We start from the raw sequence: 21,259 nt of genomic DNA, 5'->3' as shown, positions 1-21,259 counted from the left end.
GATTAAACCCTGTCTGAAGAGAAAGAATGAAGTCAATATAAAGTGAGAGAAGAGACAGAGCTACTGAATCTTCACGTTTAATCAGATTAGTTTTCTTTGAATGTATAATTCATTTTGTATGCAAAAATTTAAGTTGGGTTTCACCATCTGGAAATTAATTCAGAGGAAAAGGAAAGAGTGAGGCATGGACAGGATAGTTATTTATAATGCACAAATATTAATAGAATTAATATTCAGGATTCAGCTAAGATTTCAAATTCTCATTAAAGGTAAAACTAGCACACAAAACAGACACATACATGACAGCTATATAAATGAGTTCTGAACTACACAAAAGGTATGATAAAGTTAGAGCTTAAAACAAAAGTCCAATACAGTTATGATGGATGCTGAAAATATAAAAATGAAAGAACTGGTGAAAGAACTCAAGGCAAGAAAATAATAGGCCTTGGAAATATGTGAGTAGAATGGTAAAAAACAAGATGAAATACTATAGAAAGCCTGAAGAACAGTGTATTCTGGGGAATGGTGGAAATGAAGACGAACCAAAGAGGTAGGATTGAGATAAAGAAAAAAAATATTGTATTGATCATGACTGGCAAACTGCTAGATTAGCCTGTTAGTCCAACAAGGTTGAGTTAAAATTTGGACTTGGACGGAGGAAACAGTAACAGAAAGCAAAGATTATATATCAAGGAACATTTTAAATTACCAGTCAGTGTGATGGCACAACCCCTTAATTCCAGCATTTGGGAAGCAGAAAAAGGTTGATAAAGAGTTCCATGAGTTCCAAGTCAGCCTAGTCTCTGTCTATAGAGATCAGATAAAAGTAACTATTGACACCTGTTCATTCCATCTGCATAATTAAAACCTATGAAATATTACCATGATCCTCAAGTTTATGAACTATGCATATTTTCAGGCTCAAATAATTAGATATTTACCCAAGATCACACAACTAAATAAAAAGCTGAACTGTGCAATGGGGAGGTAGATTAATAATTCATTTGATCAGTCCAAGTTCTTTTCCACAAGGACAAAATAATGAAGATAAATAACAACATGAATAATGACAATAATTGCTAATATTGACTCATTACCAGGAACTTCTAGGCATTATCCTTTCTAACATTCCTAGCAGTACGAAGAAAAACCTATACTTACTCTTACTTGAAGATGATACACTTGAATCTTAAAACTCCTAAGAAGTTTGTCCAAAATCACAAAGTTAATAAGCGGCTAACCTTGGATTCAGAACCAATTCTATTCCAGACTCATTCTCTCACACACTATACAACTATGAGTCTAGTTTTTTGTTTGTTTTTGTCAGTTGATACAAGCTAGAGTCATGTGAAAAAAAAAATGGAACCTCAACTGAGAAATATATCTATAAGATTTGGCTGTAGGCAAGTCTGTAGGATATTGTCTTGACTAATGATTGATGGGGGAGGGCAAATCCCACGGTGGTGCCACTCCTGGACAGATAGTACTGGGTTGTATACAAAAAAGTAGGATATACAAGCCGTGAGGATCAAGCCAGTATGCAGTATTTCTTTATGAGACTGCGTTAGTTCCTGCCTTTTAGGTTCTTGCTCTACTTGAGATCCTGCCTTGGCTTCCCTCGGTGATGAACTGTGACCAGGGTGTGTGAGCCAAATAAACCTTTCCCTCCTCAAGCTGCTTTTGGTCATGGTATTTATCACAGGAATAGAAAGCAACTAAAGCAGATGAGTGATAAAAACTGGGAAAACATTTTATTTTTTCTATTACAGAAGTGGCAACAACTTAAAACTCCTGTATCTGAAACAACGTTTTGACAAGGCTGGTGTAGTTACTTTTCTCCAGTCTAGACACTCACCAGGCCTGACCCTCACAGGCTGTGTTCAGGGTGGTGAAGTAGTAGTCACAGTTACTCCTCTCACAGCTTGATAAAATAACTGAAAGACGCAACTTTCTGAAGGAAAGCTTTATATTGACTCAGTTCCTCACAGCCAGTGGCTTGTTTCTCATAGCTTGTTCATCCCACTTTTTAATGCAAGCCACGATCATCTGTCCAGAAGTGGCACCATCACAATGGGCTGTGCCCTCCCCATCAATCATTAATCAAGAAAATGCCCCACAGACTTGCCTACAGGCAAATATTAAGGATATCTTTCTTAAGCAGCAGCAATCAGGACACAGAGAACTGACCAGAAGCAGAGCTGAGCCTGTTCTATTGCCCTAGATTTTCCAACTAAGCCCCATGCTCAAATGTTATATGACTTTAAAAACTTTAAAAAAAAATGCCACCAGGTGAGGACCAACGACTTAAAAACATGGGCTATGCATTTTCACATTTAAATCTTTATTTTATCTTATTTTTCAAGACAGGACTTCTCTGTGTAATAGCCCTGGCTGTTCTGAAACTCACACTGTAGGCTATTCTGTATCTTTAACTCTCAAAATATTCGCCTGCCTCTGCCTCCCAAATGCTGAGACTAAAGGCGTGCACCACCACCGCTCACTTTCACATTTAAATCTCAACAGTTGACAATTCAAATAAACTTATGTCTACCGAAGTTAAATGGAAATGATTAGAATTAGTAAACTTTTTATAATAGTCTTAAAAAATTCCAAGGTTCAAAGATAGAAGATATTGCAGTTTTTCAATTTACAATTTAAAGCAAAAACTAAAATTCAAGGCTTTGGATTCTTAATCAATTTTTGACTATATAATACCTACAGTCTTGGAAATAACAGTATGAATTCCCTAGGCCAGTAAGTATTTGTCAAGACAGTTCTGCTTAGGTCATCCTCATGACAACAGTGTAAAGTAGGTATCATCACTCCATCTCAGAAATGAGACAACAAGATATTATAATGCTTAGTAAAATTTCAAATACCAATGGTTAGAACAGCCCTAACAGCTAGGAGTGATAGCCCAGGCCTGTAATCACAACTCTTGGGAGGCAGAAGCAGGAGGATCAGGAGTTCACAGCTACATAGCAAGTTCAGGGCCAGACTGGCCTACTGAGGCTCTTATTAAAAAATAAAAATTTTAAAGTCCCCATTATATAATACAAAAAGCACAACCACACAGCCTTAATAATCAGCACAATCCGGTTCTATATTGCTACAGTTTAGAAATAATCCTTACTATATTGTTGCAGTTTTGAAATAATCACAAATACGTGTGGAATGCAACCTATGGAGAAAGTGTTATCGTGAACCATGATGGGCATTTTATAAAAGGCTTGTGGAGATAATCAAACAGCTATTTGGGTAAAACTGAAATTTTATATATCTCAAAATGATTAAAAAGAGATCAGAGATCTAAATGTAAAAATCAAAACTGAAGTACTAAATGAAAATATGGAAGAATCCATGTATAACTCAGATTGGGGGATTATGACTCAAAATTCTGAAACAAGAGACAGGTGATTCAAACATTATTTTTTAAATTATCAAGTAAAATAAACAAAATATGGCACATAATAAACTGCAAATATTATTGGTCTTTTACTACAGAAAAGTAATAAGATTTTAATATATATGAAGAGCCCTTAATAAGCAGAAAGTTGTAAAGCTAGACAAAAATAGTAAAAAATTTTAGAGTTCATAAAAATATGAACCACATAATATGAAAAGATGGATCTGGAGAAATGGCTCAGCAGTTAAGAGGATATGCTGAGGACCCTGGTTCAGTTCTCAGCACCCACATGATCATTCCCAGTTATCTCTAACCCCAATTTTAGAGACTCCAACCTCTTCTAATTTGAGGATACCAGACATGCAAGCAATACACATGCATACATGCAAGCAAAACATATACATATATAAGTAAAATATATGTATGTCTAATATATTATATGTATATGTTTAACTTTACTTATAAAAGAAAATTATAGTAAGATACTACTTCTCACCTACTAAATTTGTAAGGTTTAATACGCTACTGTAAGGACACTTCTTACTATGGGAATAGCTTTATCCTAGAAAACAGACTCCTGCAATCTCACTTCTAAACTTTTAAAGACATTCTGGATTATGACATTAAACCATTCCTCATGCTCTTAACATGCAGAAGAAATCTTCTGAGGGTGAAGATGGAAAGGAAGTGGCATTATTCCAGCAGCATCCATTCTTGTTTAAGCCTTCCACTGTTAACAAGTTTGAGATTATGTTATAGGTAACCAATACTAAATTTATAGCACAAGCAGAAAAGAAAAGGTAATGTATTTTAAGCATATAAATGAAAAAATGGTTTGTTATTGTTCCACAGGGAATTTGAAGTTGGAAGTCAAACACTCTGTATTCCAAATAAGAGTTTCAATATTCTGTAATTCTCTAACTGTTGGGCAATTTGGGAGCTGTTAGACTTAGTCTATCCTGAAATGTAATATTTAATATAGCAATGAATACATGATCCGAATTGTCAATGGACAAGTGATCAACTAATAGCTCTGTCGGTAACGGGTTTCTTTTCAGTAAACTTCTATAAGCCCGAGTATATTATGTATGTAAACACAAGTATATATACATATATATGTATGTATGACAATGGCAAAACTTACATACAATATTACTAATAGCAAAAACTTAATACACTATCCACTGATTTGAGACTGAAGAAACAATATTAACTTGTCTTAGTTAGGGTTTCTATTGCTGTGAAGAGATGCCATGACCATGGCAACACTTATAATGGAAAATGTTTAACTGGGGGGCTCACTTACAGTTTCAGAGGTTCAGTTCATTATCATCATGACAGGGAGCATGGAGCATGCAGGCAGGTGTGGTGCTGGAGAAGTAGCTAAGAAGCCCTACATCGTGCAGGCGACAGGAACTCAACTGAGCAGTATCTTGAGTACAGGAAACCTCAAAGCCCGCCCCCACAGTGACCTCCAACAAAGTCACACCTCCTTTTAGTGCCACTCCCTATGAGATTACTGGAGCAATTTACATTCAAACTGCCATAACATCCATAAAATAGGATACTATGCGGCTACAAAAAAAGAATGAAAAATGCATTCCAGTTTGATAAGCTATTTTTCTTTGCCAGAAAAGGGTAAAAATATGAATATAAACTTATACATACAAGTAGTACATGTGTATTTGTCTGAATTTACAAAAAGAATTACTAGAGTACTATTTTAAAGCATGAAATAGGGGGCTAGGGAGATAGTTCAGAAGTTAAGACCACTGGTTGCTCTTCCAAAGGCAAGATTTGATTTCCAAAGGTTTGATTCTTAGTACACACAAGGTGGCTCATAACCATCTATAATTCTAGTTCCAAGGAATCCAACAACATCTGGCCTCCATGAGTACCATGCATACACACACTGCAGTCATACATGCAAGCAAAACACACGATAAAATAAAAATAAGTCTAAAATAAAGTTGCACCAGGTGATGGTGGCGCACGCCTTTAATCCCAGCACTCAGGAGGCAGAGGCAGGAGGATCTCTGTGAGTTTGAGGCCAGCATGGTCTACAAAAGCTAATTCCAGGACAGCTAGGGCTGCTACCCAGAGAAGTCCTATCTCAAAAAAACAAAATAAAATAAAAATTAATAAAATTAAAGCAAAATTAAGAAAGGAAATCCAGGCGGTGATGACACACGCCTTTAATCCCAGCACTCAGGAGGCAGAGACAGGCAGATCTCTTTGCCAGGCTGGTCTACAGAGCTAGTTTCAGAACAGCTAGGGCTACACATAGAGAAACTGTCTTTTTTTTAAAAGGGGGGGGAGGGGCAAAAACCACAGGGGGAAAAAAGGATAAAAATGTTATATACTAATGAGAATTTCTCAACTGTATCTTGAACTGAGGGAAAGAGAGGGAAAGCAGGGGAGAGAAGATCAAATTTCTAAATACTGCATTGAAATAGTCTAAATAATAGTAAGCTGGTTAAAATTCAAAAATTAAAACAAAAATTAAAGCTCTACTGACCAAATAAGGACAAGAAACAACTGCAGGCCAGTAGCAATGAGAATTCAAAACATCATCAAAAGGAAATTTTCTTGGAATAATAACTAATTTTCAAGCATGGGACAAAGAAACGTGCAAGATGAGCCTCAGCATCTTATGACAGAAACAAATGCTCTGTCAAAAATTATTAGGATCACACACAAACATAAGAACATGAAGAGCCTCCCATCACTCAAAAATAGATGAAACTGCCCAGTCAGATGGACACCTCATCAGGGAAAGATGCTCACCAAAAAACCTGGCAACCTGAGTTTTATCCCTGTAATTCACATCGTAGAGGGAAAAATGCACTCCTAGTAGTTTTTCGGGCAATGAAAAACCACAGAAACTGACTGTAGGGCTTAGAAGGCAGCTAGGAAAAATCCCCTAGGCTCCTTTACTGCCAACTGCTGTAACAAAATGATTGTTTCTACTTAGAACATATGGGTCCTTTTCATGGAGCTTCCTACCCCCATCTCTCTTCCTTCATCCCTTCAGTCCCTAAGACAGTGGCAGGTAGTCAAGAGTACTGCTGCACTGTCACCTCACTAAAAAGTTTCCTTGAATATTATCTAGACCTTTCTAAGTCTGTCTCTGCCAAGCCTATCATGGTAAGGCTCAAAAAATAACTTCTTCAGCAAAGTAGCCATTAAAAGTTGGAGAATTCACTCTTCGTATGATGAACTGTATTTCAAAGTAAACAGCCATAGGTAATGACAAGTCCTTCTCTCAACAGAATTAGTTAATAAACGTGAAGGAATACTAAAATTATACATAATATGCTTCTTGCTGTGATGTGCAAAAGAAAACAGTCACATCTACAGAAATATTTACTAAAAAGTCCAACATAGTTAAACCACCACTACTCAATCATTTAAAAGACCTAAAAGACCAAACAAAACAAAATCAGTAGTAACATGTAATGTGGGACTGTTCAATTTGCAAAGACCCAGATTTTAATAAAGCAATTGGATTAAAAAAAAAAAAAAAAAAAAACAAGTTGGGGGAGTGGTGGTGCACGCCTTTGATCCCAGTACATGGGAGGCAAAGGCAGGCGAATCTCTGTAAATTCATGGCCAGCATGGTCTACAGAGGGAGTTCCAGGAAAGCCAAGGTTGTTACGCAGGGAAACCCGAGGGGGGGGGGCGGGGGGGAGCTAGTTAAGATAATCAGAGAAATATTATATTTATTTATAAACTGGAAATTAATGATAACAAAGAGTGTCTTGTTAGATATGATAATAGTCACTGTGGTTATAAGAGAATATCCTTTTTTTTATTTTCACTGGGGAGGCAGAGGCAGGCAGCTCTCTGAGTTCAAGGCCAACCTGGTCTACAAAGTGGAACAGTTAAGACTACACAGAGAAACCCTGTCTTGAAATACCAACACACATGGGGGGGGGGGGGAATAATACATAGAATTTAACATATTATAGGAAGAAAAGGGTGAATGATGGACAGTGAAACATAAAATTCTGAGAAATGCAAATACTGGGCAACAGAGCTACATTATCTTCTATATGTTTGAAATTTTTCATTATAAAATTACCAAACTAAACTCAAATATAGTATTCCTCCCCCTCACCAGAACTAGTTTTGCAGCTTGAGTGCATCTAAGAACCTGACATATCATGAAAAATTCTAGAAATCATCCCCAAATATTCTGATTTTTGTTTACCTAGGGAAAAGCCCAGAATCTATTTTTAAACAAGTACCTCAGGTGAATCTGATTCAAAAAACCCACAGATTCGTATATGAAAATTATACACTTTTAGAAGTTTAAATGTAATTGGTCACATAAACTCATAGGGAGTGGCACTATTTTGGTGTGGCTTTGTTGCAATAGGTATGGCCTGTTGTCACTGTAGGGGTGGGCTTTGAGATATTGTATATGCTCAAGCCACACCCAGTATCCCAGATTACCCCCTGTTGCCTTCTGATCAAGATTAACCAGTGCCATGTCTGCCCGCATGATGCCATGCTTCCCACCATGATATGAATTGAAACCTCTGAACTGTAAGCCATCACCTTAACTAAAAGTTTTCCCTTATAATTGTTGCCGTGGTCACGGTGTCTCTTCACAACAATAAAAACCCTAACTAAGGCAGCAGTTGATACCAGGAACTGGATATTGTTGTGATATGCTGGACCATGTTACTGTGTGGAGTAATAAGGACTTTGGTATCGGGTTAGGAAAACATGTTTAATGGGTCATACTTAAAGCTTAATGGACCATACTAGTAGGAGTATGGAAGACAATGGTGATGAGTGTGGTTTGATGAATTGTGGATGGCTACCTCAAGAGGTTTCAGAGAAGAATTTCAGTATGCTGTCTAGAAATATTTCCTGTGATATTTTGGTATAGAAAGTAGCTGCCCTTTGCCCTTGTCTTAAGTATCTGCCTGAGGCTAAAGTGAAGAGTTTTGGATTAATTTTGTTGGAAGAAATCTCAAAACAGCCTAGTATGGACTCTATCATGTAGATATTAGTGGTAAGTCTAATGAAGATATATAATGAAAAGAAGCAAGCTGAGCAAGGAAAAATATTTGAGGGGGAAAAGGGCACTAGAAAGTGGTATAGAGCTAAATCCTCTGTACAAGGGGATAAACAAGTTAAGAAAAGGAATGAAGAGGAGTGGTGACCTCAGGGCAAGAAACTACCCAGCTAAGTCTCCAACCTGTGAAAACAAATTAAAAAAAGCTTAGATCTGGGTGTAGTGGTGCACACTTTTAATCCCAGCTCTCAGAAAGCAGAGACTGGCAGATCTCTGAGATTGAGGCCAGACTGGTCTACAGATCAAATTCAAGAACAGTCAGGCTGGGCTGGAGAGATGGCTCAGAGGTCCTGAGTTCAATTCCCAGCAACCACATGGTGGCTCACAACCATCTGTAATGAGGTCTGATGCCCTCTTCTGGCCTGCAGGCATACATACAGACAGAATATTGTATACATAATAAATAAATAAATAAATAAATAAATAAATAAATAAGAAAAAGAGCAGTCAGGCTTAGGCAGTAAAGGTAACAATCAAAAACAGAAAGCTGGTGAAGATGTAATTGAACAATGTTCCAGTCCCAGCATGCAGCAGAATTTGGCAGCGTCAGCCACAAAGTTCTGGCTTTAGAGTTAAGGACAGATGAAATTTGTTCCTCAAGACTACGGAAAGCCACTGAGGCTAGGCATGTGTCAGGGGTGTATCTGACAGGAGGCCTACCTAGTAAAGAGCCCACTGTGTGAAGCTGTGAAGGTGAAGCCTTCTCAAAATGTTAGAGATGCCAGAATCGTAGGATACCTGCCAAAGAGAGCCACTAACAGGGAGTGGAACCAGCTCATGAGAAAGAAACAAGTGTGTTGCAGGCAACAAAGCTGAATGGCGTTGGAGATCTGAAGAGCATTTTGACATTAGACGTGGAGATGCCGAGTTTGGGGTTTGTCCAGCTGGTGTTCGGTCTTGTACTGGTTGTTTCCTCACTGTGCTTCCTTCCCTATGTTCTGGAATGGTAATGAATATCTTGTGTCACTACATGTTGGAAGTATGAGATCTGCTCTTTGGTTTTACAGACGATTACAGTTCAGAGATTGCCATGAATCCCAGAAAAGACTTTGAACTTTTAAACGTTGTTGAGACTGTGATAGACTATGGGAACTTTTGAAGTTGAACTAAATGCATTTTGCGTTATATTGTTTAAAAGCTTATGGGGGCCAGAGTGTGGAATGCGGTAGTGTGAATGTAACTGGCCCCCATAAACTCATAGGGAGTGGCAGTACTAGGAAGTGTAGCTTTGTTGGAGTAGACGTGGTCTTGCTGGAAGAAGTATGACACTGTGGGGGTGGGTTTTGAGGTTTCCTATGCTAGATCCCATCCAGTGTCACAGTCCACTTCCTGTTGCCTTCTGATCAAGATGTAGCCAGCACCATGTCTATCTGCATGCCACTATGCTCCCCATGATAATGGACTGAGCCTCTGATCTGTAAATTGCCACCTCAATTAAATGTTTTCCTTTATAAAAATTGCTGTGGTCATGGTATCTCTTCACAGCAATAAAAGCCCTAAGACAACACTCAAGACAGCTTTATCACAAGTCTTAAAATATATATATATACCAAACCTTAAAGTAAAAGTATGGATCTTACATACCTTATCTCCCTTTCAACTATTTTAATGTGACAGACATTTAGTTAATGTTTTCCCTACAATTATGAATTCCATAAAAGCAGGACCCATATTTGTTTTTACCTCACTATGGTGTCCCCATTGCCTTTTAGTTCCAACAGTGAGTATGACTGAATGACAGCAAAAAGAAAAAGATGTTAACATGACCCACTGTTTCAGTTTAACAGAGAAAGTATTACTGGAAGTTAGCCAACCTTTTAAATTATGACCAAAGTAAAGATAACCTCTTGGCTCTCTACAATATCAGACTTTAATCTGAGTACCTAGTCTCCTGCTAATCATTTGGCAATTACAAGAAAAGTACACTTTGTATTTCATAATCCCAAACAGAAAAGAGCTATATTTTACAAAAATAAAATATATATACATATTTTACTCACTCACACATGGGGAGGATGTTTTATTTGTTTTTATTTTTTATCTTGAGATAGGATCTCCTGTAGGTCAGGCTGCCCTTCAACTCACAATGTAGCTGAAGATGACTTTGGACTACTTCTACATCCTAAGTGCTGAGATTACAAATTTGTAACACCACTCAGAGTTACACATATATTATAGTGAATAGAAAAGCAATTATCTTGATTATAATTTCTGTTCAAAAAGCACAAACCCTTAGATCAACAGTTCTTAACATGTGGATCACAACACCTTTGGGGAGCAGGACATCAAATGACCCTTTCATAGGTGTTTTCCTAAGAACATCAAAAAACACAGATATTTACATTTATGACTCACAACAGCAGCAAACTTACAGTTATGAAGTAGCAACGAAAATAATTTTATGGTTGGGGGTCAGCACAGCATGAGAACTGTAGTATAGGACCATAACATTAGAAAGGTTGAGAATCAGTACCATAGAGTTATAAAAAAGTAAGTTATAAAACATAAAACCAAGTGCCAAGTATAACAATTAAAGTCAGTTTAAGACCTACTTCCAAAATCAGCATGACCCAAAGGTAGTTCTTACAGTTGTATGTCTACCCCAATACCACTGAACTGTGCAAACTTTATTTCCTAACTAATGAACCAATAAAAAATTTTCAATTTTTTCAGATTTATTTTATGTGTACAATTGTTTACCTGCATGTATGTATATGTACTATATATGTGACTGGTGCCCTCAAGAGGTCAGAAGAAGGTGTCAAATCTCTTGGAACTAGAGTTACAGATGGTTATGAACCACAATTTGAATGCTAGTAGCTGGGTCCTTTGCAAAAGCAACATATGCTCTTGAAAGTGCTAAGATATCTCTTCCGTCCCAAGGATAATTTAAAAACTGTAATGACTCATAGACTATACAGATACAAAGGACATCAATAACTATTTGACCCAACTCTTCATCATTCTACAAAAAAGAAACTGACAAAAATTTAATTCGTTACAAGACTTAATAAGTAACAAAAAACTATGAAAATGCTTTGAATGTTCAGTCCAGTGTTCTTTTCACTATATCATGCCAATAACCTGTTTTCAAAAATTACTATTTCCTATGATGAACTCAGCACTACCCAGATGTTCTTCTTTTTAAAATACGTACAACTACTTATTTTGTATGTGTATATGTGGTCATTTGAATAATATTCATTCAAGCCATACTCAGGGAGACAGTTTACTTCCAGCTTCCTGCAGATCATATATTTGAATGGTTAGTTTTCAGGGAATGGCACCACTTGAAAAGGATTAAGAGGTGTGGTCTAGCTGGAAAAAGTGTTACTTGGAACGGGTTTTGAGGTTTCAAAAGCCCATGCCAGACCCAGTCTCTTTCTCTATCTACCTGCAGATCAGGGTGCGGCTCTCAACTACATCCCAATACCATGCCTGCCATGCCTGCCACCATGCTTCCTGCCAGGAAGATTCACTAGACCTCTGAAACTGTAAACAAGCCCAATTTAATGCTCTCTCTTATAAGAGTTGCTATGGTCATGGTATCTCTTCATTACAAGAGAACAGTGACTAAGACAGTGTGTGAGCAGGAGCACACACCACACCTGGAGGTCAGAGGACAACTCGCAGAAGTCAATTCTATCCTTCTACCACGCGGGTTCCAGAGATATAACTCAGATCATCAGACTAAGCGGACAGTGCGTTTAAATGATGAGCTAATTCACTAACATCTATCTTCTTATAAATAAACATATGTGCTACAAACAGCTATGATACGGACTTCAACTAATTAGATGGTTCTTTCTGTGCACGTATGGGAATAGGAAAGTGGTGCTAATTGATCTTCAGTAACAGAGCACCATTTGAATATCTCCTGATAGGTAAGCTTTTCTGTAATTTTCACAATGGAATCCACAGTTTTCACTGTCCATATACCAAAATGTATAACCATGACATAAAAGCTAAACTGTAAGATTATAAAGTCTAACATAATTTAAATTTTATGTGTAGTTCTTTCTTCTGAGTTAAAAGTATTGTGAGCCACTTTTCTATGCACCCAGTGTGCTCAGTGTTAGAGGGCCTATTTACAGAAGACATTGAAAGTACTGAAGACACACATATAAAGAGAACAAGATAACAACTAAATCTTAACAAATTAGCTCCCAACTGCCTTTCATACTAACCCAAAACTTTAGTAAAATTAGGTATTGTCTTAGTGTTACGGTTTGACTAGGTATGGCCCCTAAAGACTCAGAGAGAGAGAGAGAGAGACTTTAAAGTCTACCACCACAGTGGTACACTTCCTCCAACAAGGCCACACCTCCTATAGTGCTACAAGCATTCAAACATATGAGTCTTTATGTATGTATGTATATATATATATATATATATTCATTCAAGCCATACTCAGGGAGACAGTTTACTTCCAGCTTCCTGCAGATCAAGATGTAGAACTCTCAGCTACTTCAACACCATGCCTGCCATTCCTGCCACCATGCTTCCTGCTGTGATGATAATGAACTGAATCTCTGAATTGTAAGCCAGTCACAATTAAATGTTTTCCTTAAGAGTTGTTCTGGTCATGGTGTCTCTTCACAGAAATAAAAACCCTAACTAAGACAGTCAGTATTCTGTTGCTGTGAAGAGACCATGACCAATACAACTCATATAAAAGAAAGCATTTAACTGTAGTTTGCTTACAGTTCCAGAGGTTTAAGTCCATTATCCTCATGGTGAGGAGCATGGCAGAAAGCAGGCAGGAATGGTAGCTCAGAGTTCTACATCTGGATCCAAAGGCAGCAGGAAGAGAGTCTATGGGTTTGAAGTGGGCTTTTTGAAACCTCAAAGCCTACCCTCAGTGACACATTTCCTCAAACAAGGCCATGCCTCCTAATCCCGCTCAAATAGCACTACTCCCAAATGACCAGGCATTCAAACAAATGATGAGCCTAAGGGGGACATTCCTATTCAAATCACCGCAAGTATATTATAAATCGTGACTAAGGGGCTGGAGATGTAACTCAGAGGTAAAGCATTTTCACGCATGTGCAAGTTCCCGGAATTAAAATACATAACTACAAAAATAAAACATAACTGAGTAAACAATCTCCAAAAACCCTTCTCCTAGTTAAATGCATCTAATATCTACATTTTCAGTTATATTTGGTTTGGATGTTTCAACAATACATATCTAGATTGTAGACTTCAGTGACAGGTAAATTACTCTGCACTTAAGGAAAACAATGTACCAGAAATACTACAAAATGACAGTAACAGCTACTAAGTAACAGGTTACTGACCACTATACATATTATAATTTGTATTATTTAATTTTCATAACAATTTTCTTTAAGTTTAAACCTTGAAATGAGCTTTCCAGGCTTAAAATAACTCACCTAAAACCCTCCAGGACAGTCAGGGATATACAGAGAAATCCTATCCCAAAGAAACAAAAAACCCCTCCAACTCACACTTGACAAGGCCTAGATTTGAATTCACATTTAGCGCTACAGAAACATTTACTAAGTATTTAAATGAAATAGAAGACTAGTTTGTTTTTAATGTCCTTGCAATAAACTAACAATGAGAACAGTCTAGTATAAACTATGCATGTTTGCAAGGCTGAAGTAAGAATTTCATTGCTTGAGGCTACATCAAAGTTAGATCCTGTGGTGGTTTGAATAAGAATGATCCCCCATAAGCTCATATATTTGAATGCTTGGTCACTGAGAGTGGCATTATTTGAGAAGGGTTAGGAGGTGTAGCCTTGTTGGAGAAGGTGTGTCACTGGGGTGGGCTTTGACTTCTCAAAGTCCATGCCAGGCCCAGTGTATGTGTGTGTCTCTCTCTGCTTGAAGATCAGGACATGGCCTGCTTCTATGCTCCCCACCATGATGATAATGGGCTCTGAAACTGTAAGCAAGGCCCCAATTAAATACTTTCTTTCATAAAAGTTGCCTTGGTCAGAGTATCTTCTCATAGAAATAGAACAGAGATTAACAACAGGCTAAGGAAAAAGGTTTGCTCCAAACCAATCATATGTCCTACTACTACTAATTAAACCGATAAACTTGAAATCATGAGCACTAATTGGCACACAGCTACCTATGAACAACAGCAGGCACATAGCGTTGACAATCAGTTGGCACACAGAGCCAGTATGCGGTGCAAAGAGTTATCTCAAGTCTTTTCATTCCGCCAACGGCAGCGTATTCTCAAATGTGATTGACCGAACTGGTAAGAGGATGGAGATGATGCAGCAATCTAGACCCTCAAATTCGACTCTAAGTCTTGTGTAAAAACTCAAATGCATGGAATAGTATTGCCAAAAACTTGACAACAAAATGTCCAGTTTAGTGGCAGAGATAGTAGTGATATTAACAACACAAATAATTTATTTTAGAATATAGAAATCTAGGTGATAATATGTCTAAGCGAAGAGGTTTAAAAGCCAGTTGAATATTTAAACTTTGGAGTAAATAAAAGAATAAAGAGCAAAATAGATGGCTCAGTCAATAAAGATGCTTAAAGCACAAACTTGGCAACCTGAGTCACTCCCCCAGCACACGCATAGAAGTGGCCAAAAAGAACTAACTATACAAAGTTGTCTTCTGACATCTACATGACAAGTACAAACACAGACACACACACACACACACACAATATTAATAAGTATGTATATAAAAAGATTTACAGATAATGAAAAGAGTGCTAAGAAATTGATGCTTCAAGTTTGGAATGCATTATCCATCACATTCAAGGCAAAGAATAAGGCAAAGAGAAGAAAAATAAATCTAAAATGAAAAGATGGGGAAAGCACTAGTTAAAAATACAAAAAAGAGAATTTTACATAAGAAAAATAAAAACCAGCATACAATTTTTTTTTACAATTGCTTTCCACATTCTGAAAAAAAATTGACTAATGAGAAAAAAGTTGGAATAAATATGTACTAAGGGACACAACAGTGAGAGAACGTTGTAAATAACACAAATCCCCCTTCCCCTTTATCCACCCATCTTACACTTCACCAGTTAGAAGAAAACAAAAACAAAGTCACACTCTTGAAGAAAAGGTTGGACAGCCACTTACCAGCATTTCTTCACGGTATTATTGTATAAATGATGACATTATTACTGTCCCAAATAAGTGTTTTCTGGATAAAGTTAGATTTAAAAACATTTGCTAGCAAACTGTTGTGAAACCAAAAGGTTTGAGAGCTTTCATTACTGAAAACTGGATCCAGAAGCAAACAATCCCACAACCTATTTAAAGAGATGCTAAAAGACTAGAAGGACAAGCACAGTATGTGGCAAATAATATGAACAAGTATCAGCAAAATCAGTCACCAAGGATTAAAATGATCTGGACAGAGGCTGGAGAACAGTTAAAAGCTCTTGTTGCTCTTGCAGAAGACACCAGTTCAGTTCACAGTTCTCAAATAGGTGACTCACAGCCACCAGTAACTCCAGCTCCAGGAGGTGACACCCTTCTTCTGGGCTCTAACAGTACCTATATGTACACAGCTCACATGCATTCAAAGCTAGAGAGGCAACCAAGGAAAAAGGAGTGTTAAACTCCCATCTAAAACAGGTCCAAATTCCATACAAAGCAGTTACAAATTCACTGAAAAATGTAGTGACATAAGTCACTGCAAATAGTAGCGTAAGCGAATGAATGAGCGAATGAATGAATGAATGCCCAATGATAAACGTAAAATACTGTACAAAGAAAATTCATGCTAGACACTATAAAACTGGAAAGAGGATTTCTGCTTCCAAAGAAAATCCCCATCTTTAAAGTTCAGGGTGACCTGATAATAAAATTTCAAGTCACCTTCAATAATGGAATTTTAAAAAGATCAAGATTGTAAGATTACAACAGAAAGTAATCAAATCTGTCCATTCAATATTAATTCTCCAAACGTTTCTTTGAAGTCTGTACTCCTAAAGCTAGTTGGCTACCTTAACGCAGAGGACCTAGAGTGCTTGCTTCTTTGAGTCTTCCTTTTTATTCAACCTTTATCTTTCACCCTTAGATCTCTCTCTAGGTTATTCCTTTTCGTGATATCAGTTTCAACTTTATGTAAATGATTCCCAAATCACTATCCTTTATTATAAGTTTAACTCCACATCTCCAATAGTCTACAGACCCTTTCTTCTCTCTCATCTCACTATCCTGTCAAATACAGCACATTTAAAATACATCTGTAGAGCTATTTTTCTTAAGCGATTTCAAAACCTGATTATTTTCACCATTTTCAATGTAACCCAGACTCAACATTTTTAGAGTCATTTGACTAAATGCCTCTCTTGTTCTCCCTTCTCCTCTTAAACTCTGTCAATCAAGTTCTATCAATTCTTCCTTCCTCATTTTCATATCCTAGCTTGGGATTCCAACTGTCAGTAGCCTATTATAGCACTCTTAAAATGCTCCGATCTCACTTTATCCCGGGTCTTGCCTATAACTACTAATCTTCTGACAGCCTTAAATGCACTCCAATCCGACAAATCTAACCCCACTATCCTTCCAACTCTATCTTGTTTCCCTAAACATGGATGCACCCATCTTCTATGCTATCCTCAAATCGGTAGCCTATTCATCAGAAAGCACACTTTGCCACTCTGAACTCAAAGCAACCTTCAGTTTTCATGATACAGACAGATGACTGAAGGATACTAAATAGTCATTTGGAATTAACCGGCTGTTTTCTCAATCTGTAAACTGTTTTTCTTTGTTTCTGTGTATGTTATATTAAAATGTTTTCCTAAGTGGATTCAACTCTCAAGAGTCCATATAACATGTATTTATCTCCTTGTATGCTCCACAACTCTATCAAGTACCTACCAAATGATGCTGTAACAAAAGAGAAAACAAGCAATAAAAATACAAACAAGCTCCTAAACTCTCCTTATAATCTACTTCATAACAGGAGGAGAAAAAAATCAAAACAGGATGAACATCTCAATGGTGGAGTGCTTGTCTAGCATGTGCTGGGTTCAAAATGGCAGGACCACTAACAATAATAAAACCTAGGACACATTTTAGTAAATATTTAAAGACATATAAAATGTGGAATACATTAGATAAGTATTCTAATTACTTTTATCATTCAATAAAAAATTCAAATTTCTTATGCATCAACCTTGTTACTCAGTATGAAAGAGAATCTATAATATGGGTGAAACTCTCCAAACACATTACCCACACCCTCTCATTTTATAGTCAAGTATGCTTAGGGCAATTCTGAAAGCTTTGGTGAGAAACCTTACTCAGTTAAAACTGTACAGAAATGTTTAGAATAACTGAAATACACATTTTTAACCTACAAAATTTCCTCATTCAATGTGAGATTTTAAAATGTCATCTCTCTGAATGGTATTATTCTATTATTCTTAAATATCCAAACTATGAGTATACAAAGATAATTCTCTGAGACTCCCATGTCCATAAAGTCACTAAAACATGATTTTAGAGATCAAGTAATTTTGTTTGAACTGAAAGAGTAGTAAAATATAATTTCTAGTAGTAATCGGGAAAATTCTGTTGGTAACTGTATTGGCAGTGCTCAAATGTCAATTATTTACAAATAATTGTATTTGCTATCAACGACTGGTCAATTTTTAGGTTGGATTTTGACTTTTTGTGACCTACGGACTTTAAAACATTTTTAAAATGGTAATAGTAAGTTCACTACCATCAAAAAGAGTTATTAATATATGTGAGATATATTTACTAACAATATTTCAAAAGCCATCAACCTTGTGCTGGCCTAATATAGTTATCTTAGGTGTTTGCATTTAACGTTCAGCAAAGTTTCTTTAGCCTCAAGACACCTAAAATTTTATCTTAAAAATCACTTTCTCGGTATCAATTCTCCATTATCATTTCCAAGTCTAAATTCCAAACCCCTAGGAACTAATTCTGTACATAGAAAGTAGATTTTTCAATACTACCGTCAAATTAATCTGGAAGATTAATGCTAAAATCGTATTCACCAAACTATACACTATAAACTTTGACGTGTTAACGTTCTGAAACGACCTGCAATAGCAGTTTCTAAGAATTTTAAGGGACTGACAAGCGGAATCAAAACCCTAAGTTCAGAGTAGCTAGCTGAGAACCAGTGAAATAGCTAAAAGAGGCTTGAATTATTAAGTTTACTAGTACTCCGAAATTCTTCCAAAGAGAAATCTGGCATCTTCCCAAGATGACTATGCACACCTGAGACTCGTTGCAGTTAGCCAGACAGCAAACAAGAGGAACCCAAGGCAACCCAGAGAAAACAGCGGCACTCACCAGCAAACAATCTGAATTCACTTCCGATTTGGGATCCCGCAGGAGGTTGTCGATTTTTTCAAACCGAGTCTCAAAACTGTCCCCAGTCGACATGATGCTGCTACTTGTACAATACCTTCGCAGCGGAAAACAAGTTCAACCAACTTCCTCCGCGGGGGGTTTGCAGCCGCGGGGCAGAAGAGTCGGAACCTCGGGGTCACCAGGTGTGCCCGGTTCCCCCTCTTCCCCCTCACTGAGGGGACCTCGGCTCTCCAGACCCCAGGCTGGGGGTGACAGCGACCCGCAGCCGCTCCGATGCCCAAAGTCGCATCCCACCCGGCAGCCCCTCGCGACAGCCGACAGCGCCGTCGCCTGCCGCCGGGTCGCTCCGGCGAGGCGCCTCAGCCTAGCGGGCCCCGGCAGCCTTCGCCATGGCGGGGCCCAGTCCAGAGAAGGGCAGCGGCGGGAAGAGGGAGCGCAGCAGGGTGGAGACTCCCTCGGGGCAGCCAGGGAGGGCGAAGAGGAAAGGCGAAAGCGAAGGGCGGGTGAGGAGCTGCGCCAGCTGCCGCCGCCGCGCCGCCTGGGCCCCGGGCCGGCCCCGCTCCGCTCGAAGGCGCTGGAGGCGGTCTAGCCCCGCATCCCTGGTTCCGCTCGGCCCGGCCCGACGCGCCGATGAGCCTCGGCCAAGACCTGACCCGCGCAGACCAGGCTCACGCTCCCATTTCTAACCGGTCGCTGCTGGGCTTGCTACCGCTGTGTCCGGCGGGGCAGGGCGAGGTCGGCGGCCCGAAGACGACTCCTGGCGAGGAAGACGACCGTGGGGTCCGGGCGGCTGCTGATGCGGGAGCTCCTGGGAGGGGCTGCGGTCGGGCTGGGAAAAGGGCGAGTCGCGGAGGCGAATGCCTGGGGGGTGGGGCGAGGAGCGCTGAGACCGACTAATATGTCCGCCTTCCTGTTCAAACAAACGGAGACCGCCGGTGCGCCGTGCGCATGCGCGGCGCGGGCGTTCGGAAGGGGAACAGGCCGGGTCTCGCGCGCGCGCGCGCACGCAGGCGCCTGTGAGGGCGGGGCTGGCCGGGCGGGGCGGGGCTGCCATGGAAGTCCGGACGGAGGTGGACCTTTCCCTGTTTCTGGTCCGGGTGCTGGCAGGCGCCCCAGCTTTGCTTCCTCTGGGCCTTGCTTACCCTCAGGTCGGGAAAATTCTGACAAGAAAAAAAGGCGCTTGTTATCACTGAGATAGATACTTTTGACTGGATAGGAGGATGCTTTTCGTCCCGTAGGTACAAGAGAGTTATTTCAGCACCAGCGGAGCTTGGATTTTCCAGAGCACTCTGGTCAGCTCTCCTTGAGCCCCAACACGCTGAGTCTGTTTACGATTTACTGGGAAAAATCACCAGGCACTCTGCGTTCCCAAGCCTTGTGTGTCAAGGGAGCCTTAAAATGTTGACTCTGGGAGATAGGCGCGATAGAAGTTAACGCAGTTTAATTAAACAGGAAAAATCAATGTTTTTAAGCTACTCCTATTCGCTTTCTCACATCAACTTTGAGTTCTGTCTTGCTTTCATGAGGCTACTGTTTAAACTTCAGGTCATTTAGTAAAAATTGGAATTGTGGTTTTGCCACAGTGAATGTGGGATTGGAAAATAATGGGCATATCCTTCTGGTTCAGTTTCTTCATTGATCGTGGGGTAAAAGATCTTTGATACTTTTTCACTGTCCAACCCCTATTTGTTTCTAATCAATCCGTGAGTTTGATCATAAGTCAAATGAAAGATTGCTGGAGGTTGAACATGTGAGTGTGTTTTACCCCACACTGCAAATGCTACAGATGAACCAAATGTGCCTATATAAAAAGCAATGCATGGTGTCTAACAGTACATCATCATGGGTCCAGAGATTAGGAAAATACTATATTGTTTGAATATGTTTATTTCTTTTTTTCATTTTATTAAGTACAAGAACTGTTTAGCACTGGGCGGTGGTGGTGCACACCTTTAATCCCAGCACTAGGGAGGCAGAGGCAGGCGGATCTCTGTGAGTTCGAGACCAGCCTGGCCTACAAGAACTAGTTCTAGGACAGGCACCAAAAACTACAGAGAAAACCTGTCTCGAAAATCAAAAAAAAAAAAGGAAAAAAAACTGTTTAGCTATAAAGTTCACTGTGTCAATCAAAATAGGAAGTTAGCCTTCACAGAAAATCATAGCCAAGAAAAAACAGGGACAGGTATTTTATTAAATGCTTTTGCAGTGACTTTTCTTGGCCTCAGTATTTCAAGTCAGTCATGTGAATTAGATTTATTTTTAAGCATAGGGCTTAAAATAATCTCACAGTTTCCCTGAAATAAGCTTTCTAAACCCTGCTTGTTCTTTATTACCATTTTTAGGTATTCTTAGGATTCTTTTCTCTCAGAGAACTGAACATTATGTTGTTTTCCATTTGGAAACACACGAAACAGTACAGATAGCTAAGGCAGTAAGAATC

At 38.8% G+C, this 21,259-nt stretch overlaps 1 protein-coding gene across 3 annotated transcripts in view; it reads right to left on the bottom strand.

Moving 5' to 3' along the window:
• Positions 1 to 19,683, bottom strand: part of Rock1 (Rho associated coiled-coil containing protein kinase 1) — a 124,475-nt gene extending 104,792 nt beyond the window's left edge. For 2 of the 3 annotated variants that reach the window (XM_057788319.1, XM_057788320.1), the window contains exon 1: positions 18,799 to 19,681. In XM_057788319.1, the coding sequence (XP_057644302.1) occupies positions 18,799 to 18,891 (93 nt within the window). In that variant the 5' untranslated portion in view covers positions 18,892 to 19,681. Of the gene's footprint in view, positions 1 to 18,798 lie in introns of all 3 variants that reach the window. The other variant, XR_009058286.1, reaches the window with a different exon arrangement.
• Positions 19,684 to 21,259: the final 1,576 nt, after the last annotated feature.

This window comes from Chionomys nivalis, chromosome 14 (assembly GCF_950005125.1).
Source record: "Chionomys nivalis chromosome 14, mChiNiv1.1, whole genome shotgun sequence".
Classification (NCBI taxonomy): domain Eukaryota; kingdom Metazoa; phylum Chordata; class Mammalia; order Rodentia; family Cricetidae; genus Chionomys; species Chionomys nivalis.
The sequence above is the reverse complement of the archived record's forward strand: the minus strand, read 5'-3'. Positions and strand labels throughout refer to the sequence as shown.